Genomic DNA, 13,009 nt, shown 5'->3' on the forward strand with positions numbered 1-13,009 from the left:
TAACTTGGCATATTTATGGTAGACATTTTGAATTTCGTCATTCTTCCCACGTAGCATATATGCTAGACCGAGATACAATTTGAGCACGTTTATGTACAACTCTCGCAAAAACGAAACAATCGGATGAGCTTTTGCACAAAATGTACATGTACATTGCAATTTGGTTTATAGAAAATGTCTGGGTCTGAACGGGAGAATTGTCAAAAGAAAAGTTCATGAAACAAGACAAATTACGGCCAAGATCAGCTTAAAAAGATCCGACTAAACCGTGTCGATCGCCTCCATTGATTTATGCGAGTCCCACTCTTCATTACCGATGGACCTACACTGACATGATTGAGTCAATCCGAAAGAGTCGATCTCAAAACCGAATCAAGAAAAGACTCTCCGAAGAACCCTCTTTGCTTCTTCTTCAAGGTACACAAAAGCCACAACTTCCCATCTCTCATAGCCTCAGAGAGATGATCATACTGTACCTGGACCGATTAACTGAAGCTTGATAAGAAAACTAATTTGAGAACCTACCGAAGACCAATTTACATGTTAGAGTGGCAGGCGAAGAAGCTCGAGTCATGGTGGTAGACATTGAACTGCTTGAGCCATGAGCTTGCTGCTCTCTGAAGATCCATGAACCTTACGTGTTCAGCTGTTCTAGGTGTTAACCAAAGGTCTCCTTGCATCTTGTAAATCGCTATCCCGAATGGAAAGAGTGAAATCTTGTCTGATGACTTGTCACAGTCATCTGCAACGCCGAGATAGAACAGAAAGACCGGATCAAGTCCCAGGATCGATCTAGGAATGAGACAAGATGCTGCTCGTACACAGCCAAACTGAACTGCAATTTGGGCTTTGAAGCAGTTTGGTGAACTTCCTTTCACATAACCAGAGCAATCTGTTACATCAGTTAAGAGAGGATCATATTCGGTTATTTGGAAATGTGCCTAGGAAAGTTGATGACAGTGTATGGTACGTAAGGAAGCACGTCGACTAATTTTTATCGTTTATGTTAGGGATATGGTAAATGGGGTACCTGAGAAGGAAGAGAACTCCATGGAATTAAACACCCCCAAGGGGAATTAAAGAAACATGGAGAAAAACAATCTGTACTTTGTGTACTTAAAAAATCGAAGCTCATTCTTCCGAGCCATTGCAGAAGTTATCTGCTGCTGCATTGACAAAAACTGACTTCTCGTGCTTACCAAGCAACTGCCATCCAACTAGCCGGAGATATATCCAGGCTCGTTAGTGACTTCAGCTCCTCCCGACTCTTCACCAGTTCATTCATCTGAAAATTCAGAGGGCAGTGATTATCTAGTTCCAATTAATAATGAAACTTCACTGAACTCCTATCCGAATTTAACATGGCACTAAGTTCCTGATATCAAGTTTCAAGTCCATCACACATTATTGAATTTATAACATTCGTACTGCATGATGTACAGATGACGAAGAAGCATAGAGGCAAGGGCTGTTAATACTTTATCTAGGAAGGGCAATCTTCCAGTATGGAGAAGACATCTCGAAGTACTCCAAGTAGATGTCCCCAAACCGATCCCTGTTCGAGCATAAGCCTCCCTGGTCCGAGCTCAAGTCCTCCAACACGCTATCCCAAGTGTTACTGGAGTCCGTGCTCAGCTACCTTGACAGGTCACTGCTCCCACTGTCCTCACTTGTAGACTGTCCATCTCCACCGGTCCATCGCCCTCTCTTCTGTTCCTACAGGGAGGAAACTCAACTCGCTCTAATCACCTTCGATCACAATTTAGGAACAGTATGTGTAGAGAGGCTTAATGTACCTAGAGGCCGCAACAACCAACTTGGCGGCAATGTAGATCTGGAGGGCCGATAAGTAAGGGGTATAGTATTGCTTAACGGTCACCCTGGTCTTCAAGGTTGCTCTGCTCTCGGCCTGGAACGCACTCCATTCCCCGTACCTCTCCCAGAGATCCTTCAGCGCAAATTACTGGATCCGATCCTTATCATCAAAGGGTTGCCACTGGAGATTTGTCTCATCAGGCATGCAACTCTGCACTCAATTATCGAAAGCTCAAGTGAGCAATACGAATCGAGGACCATCCTATGCTCAAAAATACTTAAATCTTCACCAATCCGTGTCGACGAAATTGCAAATTATAAACGATCATAATGGCAACAAGAACAGATGAAAATGAAACTGCTAAGGGAAAACACAGATTCGACCAAATGAGGAGGAATAAACTACGATTACCCGGTAAACAGTTCTGGAAGGAGCTGTCGGCGCGACCGAGTCGAGAAACCGTTGCAGGTTACCCCAACCTGTGGAAGCCGGCATTTCAAATTCAATTCTTCTCACCAAAATTCTCCTCTCTATCAACCCAGTTGATGAATCTCGTTACCATCCCAACCACTATTATTTCATAAGATTCTCTGTTTCAGTGTTCATGCTCTGTTCTGTATACAGATCACAAAGAACGGGGAGCTGAGATAATACGGATTGTACGTAAATCCCTGTGATTGCACTCCACAACTCACCAAATAAGGAATCTATCGCATTCTCATTAATAAATTATTTCAAAATTTCAACAAAAAAGGCAACCTCCGATCAGCGGACAGATTGCAGCTTCCGGTTTCGGAGACATCCCAGGATCTTCAATTCAATTAACCATTTCAACATCACAAACATAAGTTTCTGCTTAGTATTTTCAAATTCTGCTCAAAGGGTCTCAAGAAAGATCATCAATGGCGGGATCAGAGGAGGAAGATGAGGTGAACTGAAGCAGACGGAGGTAGAATGAATGTAACGAAGAACAGGGGAAGGTTTTTCTTTTTCTTTTTTTGGTGGGTGAGTTTTTAAATTTGGGTAATGATTGGAGGGTTCTTGTTTGTTCTTGTTGCGATTATGATACCTGCAAATTTATGCAGAGAATCGACAGGGTGAGGGCGTGGGGAGTCGTGGCCGTCAGGTGAGGCTGCTCCGCCGCGTGTCAGGGCGGAGCAGCCCCACTGTCGTGCTTACTCTCCGTTTTCGTCAGGTAGCTCTGTTCTTATTCCCTTCTATATACTGATTTCGTCCTTTCTGTATAGCCACATCATCTGATGCTCGACGCTGACAAATTTTATCAGAGACCCGTTTGTTTTGGGATTTCAATTTTTACTGTTGTTTCGATTTCATCCCAGGATAAGTCCTCCTTAGAGTTTCTTCCGGTGATCAGTTCATTTTTATGGTCCGAAAGCCTGAGATTCGTTCTCTGTAAGGACTCGGGAAATCCGAGGACCGAGCTCTGCCACCAGCACGGCATTAGGCGTTCTCTAATAGGGCGGAAGCACGAGTTGGAGGATGAATCATTTTAACAGCTGCCGGAAAAAGGACTGCTCAACTGTCCTGGCAATCCGATACGGTCCACTTGATTGCTTCCTGGTACCTGGAGAGGAGTTTCTCACAAACAATGAAGGGAAGTTGAGCATATTGATGAACAAGATGGTCATAAGGATTCCAAGACGGGTGTGCATTATGTTCCGTTAAGGCATGGAGAGAAATCGATATAGAAGTCCTTCATTCGACGGATTTCTTTAGGAAAATCTGCAGCAACTTCTGCAAAATTCTATTTGATGATGGCTTTGGTATGAATCAAACTAAACTATCATGCGATGAGCGCGGATAGACGCAACAAGCAACACAAATCCAAACAAAATGGATTACTGGAACATCTAAAATGGAGCGAGACTTCTTTAAAACTTGCCGAAGGCAGTGTCTAAAACATCTTACCGTGAAATGAGCCGTTGATCAATCGACCAGATCAACCGGATAGAGAGAGGGATACCTACTGGGCCTTAGGATAACAAGCCAACCTCGAGAAAGTCTTACTGGGAAATGAGCCGTCAATCAATCAATCAGATCAACCTTACTGTGAAATGAGCCATCAATCAATCGATCAGATCAACCGATAATGAAAGGGATGCCTACAAGGCCTCAGGATAAGAAACCAACCTCGAGGACAAAATGCGGAACACGTGCAGCATAGAGGCTTTGGCTTGAAAGTCCCTCCTTGTCTCTCTGCAACAACAGAAGCACCAAAACAATGGACTGCAAGTCTGCAACCTCCCTGTGAACCACTTCGTTTCCCTTGATTGATCAAGCCACCATTGAATGCGACGGCCGAGGATCCTCCTGTTAGAAGTACGTGAGATCCTCTTCATCCTCGGAATCATCACCATCAGTTAATCTTCACACAATTTTGAACTCTGAAAGCTTCGAGGAAAGTAGCGGTAAGCCAAAGTATCTAATAAGGAAGAGCAAGCCTTTCTTAAAGCTTGAATTCTCAATCAACTCCTGCTCTTAATTTTTTTCTAAACCAGCACAAAGGAGTTCAGCATTACATCAAAAACCAGAAAGCCTGTATAATAAGCGAGAACCCTACCTACAGCCTGTAAGGAGAGCCTAGGGCACTATTCGAGAAAATAAATAGACCGCAAAATAAATGGTGGCTGAAGCTGAAAAAAAGAGGCCCTTTGAATATTCTACATATTTTAAAGAAACATAATATTACATTCGATAAACAGGAATTGAATGATGCAAAATATACAAAACACAGAGATATATTTTCAAACGCTTTCCATCAGCAAACAAGCAAATGTTACAACCCTCACTCTCATGCTTTCTTCTAGCAAATCTATAGATATATAACATAATATACAATTAAATCCAACGAAATATCACACTGGTTTCAACAAAAAGCTATCAGCTAGAAAATAAGATTCTATGGGAGCTTCTGTATGAGTTGGAGAAAGTTTGAGTCCAATCTGTCATCCAAGAGCAGTTCCGCAGTAGATGCATCAACAACAAAGCCACTACCACGCATTTTGCGGAGAAGCTCTAGAGCGATTAACTCTTCATTGTTCTGAAGAGCGGCCCTAATCAGAATGTTGTAAGAGGTGGCATTTAGGGAACATCCTCTCTCTCCCATTTCTTGGAGCAACTTACTGGCCTCATCTGCATGGCCTTCCTTACATAATCCGTTCATGAGCGTGTTAAAGATCACTACATCAGGTTGGCACCCGTTCCTGAGCATGGTTCTAAAGAGTCTCTTAGCGTCCTCAACTTTCCTGGCGTAGCACAATCCTTTTATGAGGATAGTGTAGATGATGATGCTGGGACCGATCCCTCGATCTTCTAATTGCTGAAACATGGTCATTGCCCTATCAAGATGACCGTGTTTACAGTATCCGTCCAAGAGGATAGAACATGTCTGAATGGTTGGAGGGTGACCGACATTTTGCATCTTCCTAAGATGTTCCTCTGCAGCCTGCATGTTTCCAATCTGACAAAAGCCGCCAATGAGAGTGTTGTATGTTACAATGGTTGGAATCAGACCCTTTTCAAGCATTTGATGATACATATACACTGCTTTATCCATTGCTTTCCCCTTGCAATATCCATCTATCATTGTATTGTAAGTAATGTCATCAGGGAGGCAACCATTTTCAACCATTGAATTAAATAAATTCTCAGCATCATCCATTCTATTATGAAGACGGTATCCAGCAATCAGAGAACTGTACGTGACAACAACAGGCTCGATACCTCTTCGAATCATAGCATGAAAAGCAGATTCTGCTTCCGAAAGCATCCCATCCTTACATAGTGCATCTATAACTATGTTGAAGGTTAGCACATTCGGAATGATATCCTTTTGGGTCATTCCCTGCAAAAGTACCTCAACGTCTTCCCATCGTCCTTCGGAGCAAATAGCATGAATCAGGGAGTTGTAAGTGACAACATTGGGTTGAACACCTTTATCTGTCATCCTGCTGAAGAGTTGAAAAGCCTCTGTCAATCTTCCTTCCTTGCAAAGGCCCTCGACTACAGTGTTGTACGTAACAACATCAAGCCTGCAGCTTCTGCCCTTCCACTTCTGGAGCAACCCAAGGGCCAGAGACGTCTTGCCCGTCCTCACAATGCCCTTAATTATTGTTCCATAGGTGACCGCATCAGGTTCGTAGCCTCTAAACTCCATAAAATCAACTAATTGCACAGCTCTCGAAAGTTTCCCCTCGATGCAGAGTCCATTGATCAGAATGTTCAAGGCCACCAAGTCCGGCTTAAACCCGAGCTTCAGCATTCTGCCCATAACACCAAATCCAAGATCCACCCTTTTCAAACAGCACACACAGTTCATCCAAATACTGAAACTATGAAGGCTAACTCAACACCCGCCTTATCCATCTTTCTTATTAGCCTGATAGCGGCGGCGTAGTGCTTCATCCGAACAATGACCCCCAAGATGAGGTTAAAATCAGCAACTGAAGGCAACGGACGGATTCCCATCATTCTGTCGAAGCAAGTCAAGGCGTGGTCGAGGTTTCTCAGACCACCGTTCTTGCATCTGTACCTCACATCATCCAAGAATAGATCAGCATTCTTCCCCTCAGAAATTGCACTGCTAGAGCAGAAACCATGACTGCAGAGAGATGAATGGAGAAGAGGAAGACCGTCGCTGCTGCGGAAGAGACAACTTACGGGTTGAAGGAGCAGCGGAGAAGCTCGGAGACATTCTGAAACAACCGAATGAACGGAGGGAGCACATCTTCTCAAGCACCTCCCCGCCGCCATCTGCGAGCATGTCGGATAGCTCAGGAAGGAACAGGAAGGAACGAAGGAAGAAGAAAGGGAGAAAAACTCCTTCCACTCCCCCAAGACTTTCGTATTGTCAAATGAGTCCCCAAACTTTGATACTTGAAAGAATAAAAAATCAGCTCCTCAAGCTATAGGATATTGATGGATGAAGAAATCATTTTCCGTTTTCCCGAATGAGTTACATGATTAAATTATATTTAAAATTCTACATTATATCAAGTTCGAAATAGAGGGGTCTTCGATTTTAAAGTATCACGAGTACAGCTTTAAAATTGTTAGTCGAGATCGATCGCCTTCGACCATTCTGTGGAGGTCACAACATCACGTTGATATCCGACTCCTCTTCCACAGGTTCGAGTAGCCAGTGATTTGGTATATATGATTGTTTGTTCTATTTGTGGCATACCTTGTGGAAGGGTCTCCCACTCGATCACAAAAGAAAGACTAGATTTCCGAACATTTGCAGCATGGAGGCTTCAGCTTGGCAGTCCTTATTACCTTTTCGTCTGCAATAAATTGTGCGAAACAGAGAATGTTCCGCCCCGATCAAGGTTGAAACACCGAGGTTGGTTCCGACAGCTTGTCTGAGCAAATTCTACATAGCAAGTGTAAAAATCCATCAAACAGATTAACAGGCAACAAGGAAGAATCTTCAAAGGCGATGCCGATATGCACCTGAGTTGGGTACATTCTGAAAAAGACATACAGTTCAATCCCGAATTCGGGTTTCTGAGTCACCATGACCATCAGCAGCATCCTCTTTTCGGCGAAGAACACGCATTCTGTACTACTTAAATCAGATTTTATACAAGAACGTGTAAAAATTGCATCTCATTCAGCATTCTTTAAGTCCTCAGCCTAACATTGGAGCAAAGTCGTTATTTAAGCTAATCGAATCAAGAACGAAGCAGCAACTGGAATATGAATAAATTGCAACTCGAATAAAATTCATTTTCTTACCAAATGGATTCTTATGACAGTGGCTAAGCATAAAAGAGAGAGCTTTATGCTTCCATGTTGAAGACCGGATGATGTACTCACTCGTCATCGTCACTTCCGTAGCTTCGACAGAGAGACTGCAGCCCTGTTTCTGCACTAACAAGCTCGTCCTCCACCCCTTTCGTGATCTCCCCAAGTCGTGAAGTAGGCTTCTTTACCACTGACACCCGAACAACAGAAGAGCTGAAAACAGATTCCAGACGGCAAATTCCCTTAGAACCACTTTGCTTTCCTTTATTGCTCGAGCTGCTGATCGATGCAATAGCAGATGATTGTTCCGTTTTCTTCCCCTTGTTAGAAGCATCGCGAGCAGGTTTGTCTTCATCCTCGGCATCACCACCATGGTTTAGTCTTCACACGGAACCCTTCGATATATGAAACAGTATTGATTTGACGAGCGCTTCGTCCTCTTTTTCCAACTCCACTTCCTTCTCCGCAGACAAGCACCACAGGTTCTCCAGCATTTTATCCACACTGACTTTTGCGTGCCGGGAATTCAGAGATTTGATCTCATCGAGCGCAGCAAGAACATCCATTTTTCGCTTCGACTCTCTAGCCCGATTCTCTAGAGATTTCATGACATCACCTACTGCTGCCTCCTCAGCCACCCTCTTCCTCTTCACCCTGTTCGCCTCCTCATCCTCCATTCGCCCGGGCTCAAAGCTCCTCGTCACGCCGGTCTCCACAGTATAGCCCAAGTTCTTTGGGTCCGTCTTTACTGTAAACTCCGAGAGGCAGTTAGTGAACTTGAAGTAGAACCGGAATACCTTGATCCCCAAGTAATCCCCGGCAATCTCCATACGAGAATTAAACTTTGTCCCTGCATAGATGAAACATCTGCAAGCCTTGCATCGCCCACTCATTGGGAGCATCATCCGGACCCGGCCCTGGTGCCCTAGATCACTAATCCGCTTCAGCTTGGATGGATCAAAGTCAGGCGGATAGTACTTGTTGAGAACCTTCCTCTCTCCCATCTCCTCTGGTCGATGTAAAGCTTCCTACTTCGAAAGCTCGATCTTTGCAGAAATCTCCGGTCGTCTAATCGGAACCGGAAGTCGCCGGCAAAGTCTCCTCAATGAAGCCGGGAAACTTCAAATTTATAGGTTCGCGTATGGTTAAAAAACCGCTAGAAGGCGGGGCAAGTTTCAATTGCTCTTTAGTCCTCAAATGTTTGTTTATTTGCGAAGAAGTCCTTCAATTCTCCTGATACTGGGACGGTATGGAATGATCAATGTGGAAGGAGGGGTCGAGACTTCAAACTCAAAAGCATATAGATATCACCACCGTAGAAACAGAAATTCAGGATAAAACACTATCTTAGAGATATAAATATCACCACTCTAAGAATCGTGTATCCGAATCACCACTTTCGGAGGCCAAATTACCACCTTGGTAGGCCAATCCAATGATACAGAAACAATATTTACCACTTTAGGGGAATCCGAGAGATACAGAACGTGAATGCTCAAAACAAACTCCAATATCATTAATCTACTAAATGTTCTCTTACAATGAGAATAAATCTCTATTTATAGATTCAAGACAACTACCTAGACTCTTAAAATATGAAATCGATAATTAAGAAACTTTTTTTTATATATATAATAGGAATCTAACATTTAAGATACTTCCTAAACATAAATTAGGAAATTATGAAATTCTCTTCCCAAACTTAATCGTTATGAATATATCCTCTTTTTAGAAAATTAACAGAGGAAATAAAAAATCATCTTTATGTTGTAGCATCTCCATGAATGGAAATAATTTTGTCTTGGACTTTATCTTCTTTGTTGGGCAATCCACCGTATCGTGGCACATGCTCCCACATCATATCCAGTTATTTCATATGCATAAACCAGCTTCGCCGAACACCAGCCGACCAATACCTATTTGGTGTTGTGGCCCAACTTTTTATTACGGACCTCTCGCTCCCGTGGCCCAACGAAATGGGTCGTACCTTGTTCTCCTAAAAGCCAACGGGGCCGTCGGCCAGTTTGGGTTGGTCTCCGTGAGCCAACTTGGTTCGATCACGCATGATTGAGGTTGCGATGAGAATCGCAACTCGGTAGGATCGATTGACCAAAACCACAAATGTGTTGCTAATGGCTCGAGTTTAGTTCGAGCGAGGATTATTATTCGAGAGACGCTGCAGTTAGTGCACGATCAATCTGTGGCCATACCTGTGATGTCTTGATCGGTGTCTGTGGTGCCCCAACATGAAGCGCTATATTGTACAGAAGAACCAACTTGGCACATACAGTCCCACGTTAATCTTACTTACACATTCTTATTGATGTAACACAGTGACCTTAAAAGAGAACTACTGTCCTACCAACAGGAGTTGGTTTAAGTGATTCGACGTTTATTTCCCTTAAATAAGGTCTTGAGTATGGATTTTGTGATTGGAAAAAATTCATACTATGAGAGCCTTACCCCTTAGTGAGCCTACCCAACTTGACTAAATTAATCAATGCTTAATTGAACTACCGAATACCATAGATTAAACCAAAAAAAGACAACCACTTTCTTAACTCATATGCCCAGAAAGTGTATCAAAAGCAGACACAATATATTGTCTCTATAGTATTAGCAAAAATAAGGGGCGATCTTAATCCCGACAGCAGTCGATGAAGTCGGCGGACCAATTTTCGGGGGAAAGAAAGGCGTTATCGACATCGATTGACTAGGAGAGTGCCATGTTCAACGTCTCTGCCTACATACTATATATGGATTCAGCTGGAGTAGGCCATTCACATTTATTAGTGCTAGTTCCACGGGGCGCAACGGAAGCGAAAAAGGAACAGAAATTTAAAATTTCCTACCCGTGAAACTAATTCCAAGACCTACTAGAAGAATAAGAGTAAATAAAAACGTACCTGGAATATTTAAAGTTGTCGACCGAGCGTCCCACGCGTGACGCCTCTACTGGAATCCACACCGACTTTGTTGACGAGTCTTCGAGATCGGCGGTGCTAGCGACCAACACTCGAAAGAAACACTGGTGCGACTCTCGAAATTTATTAGACTTAATTGGACCTAATGAGTTGAACAATTCAACTCAATTATGCCCATTTATATACATACATGTATATCTTATATATTTGTGTATGTAAACGTACACAAACACATGCATACATATATATCTCATCTATATATATATATATATATTCTGTACCCTTTATATAACAAACAGGAAGGGAAGAAAATTCAAATCCCACCGATGTGGGATTAGAATTACATGGGCTCCCTACATGACATGTGTCTAGGTAAATGGCATCATTTAATTAGCCCATGTGTATGTATAAATGTAGACATATGTATGGCCCATGTGTCTAGGTAAATGGCATCATTTAATTAGCCCATGTGTATGTATAAATGTAGACATATGTATGGCCCATGTGTCACCGTATTAATCTTGCATCAATTTGGTCCATTTAATCTAATAAATCGAGTCTAATTAATCGACAAATTTAATCTCATTAAATATCCGATTAATTAGTCGCACCATAAATCATCTAATCTTTATTAGATGATTTTATTGTTTCAAAATATCTCGTCAATTTAGTCGTAGTGTGTGACCCTGTAGGTTCCCAATTACGTTGACAGTAATATCAAAATCTCTATTTCAATATTACAAACAGTGAGTGGCATCTAGCAATGCATCACTGTTACTCAAGTAATCGGAAAGTCAATTTCTCGACGAACCTTGTGACCTCCATTACCGTGTAATATAATCCCTTTGTCCTCTATATCTCTATTGAGCCCAAGGCATGGTCGATGACATCCTTGTATGGCTCAATATCTCTTTTTCTTGGTTTACCGGGTAAGTCTATCAGAACAAATGAGCTCGATATCATTATATCGACTCATTTGGGTATGCATACACTTTTAGACTTAACCACCAAGTGGCCGTGAGATATCGCTCCCGTTTCGTAGGAGGGACAAATCCTATCTTGATCACTCACATTCCTCTCCATGCTCTGTGGTATACCCAATAACTGTCTTTATAACCATCCTGTTACAGTGGCGTTTGACAGTATCAAAGTATATGACATTACATGTAGGAATCTATGGTGACCTCAAGTCAAAGGACCATTACACTATAGTCACTTTGAGATATGCTAATGACAGTCACGTAACAACCCATGTAGCAATCTCATGGCGGATCAGTCCTATACACATTACTCTTAATGTATACATGTGGTGTGATTTGATATCTCCATATCCATGACCTATGAGATTTGATCATCAATCAACACTTACACTAATCTAACCGTATTATCGTTGTCCTAATTAACGATAATACTTTGACTATGGACATTTAGGAATAATGTTCAGTAATTATAGGATCTCACAATCAAGTCACACTTGATGCCTATTGAACCTACTATTCCAAGGACATTATTGTGTAAAATCATATTTAGCGCAATTTACACAATAACAGATATGCCTCGTAATATAATGAAATACATGTCATATTACAGAACTGATGATAGATTGCATCTAGGGCATACACCAATTCCCAACAATCTCCCACTTGCACTAGAGCCAATCTGGCATCTGTCTAATGCCAATAGATCTAGTGTGAGCCTCGTGCTTGCGCTGCACAAGAGGCTTCGTAAGTGGATCTGCGAGATTCTCATCTGTTGGTATTCTGCATATCTTCACATCTCCTCTGTCGATGATCTCGCGAATGAGATGGAAGCGCCTGAGTATATGTTTGGATCGTTGGTGAGACCTGGGTTCCTTAGCTTGCGCAATGGCTCCATTGTTGTCACAATAGAGATCCACTGGGTCTACGATGCTAGGAACCACAGCAAGTTCTTTTATGAACTTCTTAATCCAAACGGCCTCTTTTGCAGCGTTAGAGGCAGCAATATACTCGGCCTCTGTGGTAGAGTCGGCTACTGTCTCCTGTTTGGAACTCTTCCAACTCACAGCACCTCCATTCAGGCAGAACACATACCCTGACTGCGATCTACTGTCGTCCTTATCGGTCTGGAAGCTAGCATCGGTGTAACCTCTTACAACGAGCTCTTCTTCGCCTCCATATACCAAAAACATCTCCTTAGTCCTTCGTAAGTACTTAAGGATGTTCTTTACTGCAATCCAGTGTCTTTCACCTGGATCTGATTGGTATCGACTCGTCATACTCAAAGCATACGAGACATCTGATCGAGTGCATAACATAGCATACATGATGGATCCAATAGCTGACGCATATGGAATCCTATTCATGCGGTCCCTCTCCTCTCGAGTAGAAGGACACTGAGCCTTCGAAAGGCTTATGCCATGTAACATAGGCAGCGACCCTTTCTTAGAATCCTGCATGCTAAATCGCCGAAGCACTTTATCTATGTATGCACTCTGACTTAAGCCAAGCAGTCTCCTGGATCT

The 13,009-nt window shown here is 42.6% G+C and overlaps 2 protein-coding genes and 1 pseudogene across 2 annotated transcripts; all 3 read right to left on the bottom strand.

The window, feature by feature from the left end:
- Positions 1–107: 107 nt before the first annotated feature.
- Positions 108–2,311, bottom strand: LOC116213668 (annotated as a pseudogene).
- A 2,173-nt stretch (positions 2,312–4,484) lies between these two features.
- On the bottom strand, positions 4,485–6,155 carry LOC116215561 (pentatricopeptide repeat-containing protein At1g62930, chloroplastic-like). Its single transcript, XM_031551310.1, has one exon. It carries the CDS (start codon positions 6,153–6,155, stop codon positions 4,737–4,739), a length of 1,419 nt encoding a protein of 472 aa, XP_031407170.1. The 3' UTR covers positions 4,485–4,736.
- A 1,443-nt stretch (positions 6,156–7,598) lies between these two features.
- LOC116215357 (splicing factor YJU2-like) lies at positions 7,599–8,641 on the bottom strand. Its single transcript, XM_031551039.1, has one exon. It carries the CDS (start codon positions 8,584–8,586, stop codon positions 7,966–7,968), a length of 621 nt encoding a protein of 206 aa, XP_031406899.1. The 5' UTR covers positions 8,587–8,641; the 3' UTR covers positions 7,599–7,965.
- Positions 8,642–13,009: the final 4,368 nt, after the last annotated feature.

The sequence above is a fragment of the Punica granatum genome, chromosome 7 (genome assembly GCF_007655135.1).
Source record: "Punica granatum isolate Tunisia-2019 chromosome 7, ASM765513v2, whole genome shotgun sequence".
Classification (NCBI taxonomy): Eukaryota; Viridiplantae; Streptophyta; class Magnoliopsida; order Myrtales; family Lythraceae; genus Punica; species Punica granatum.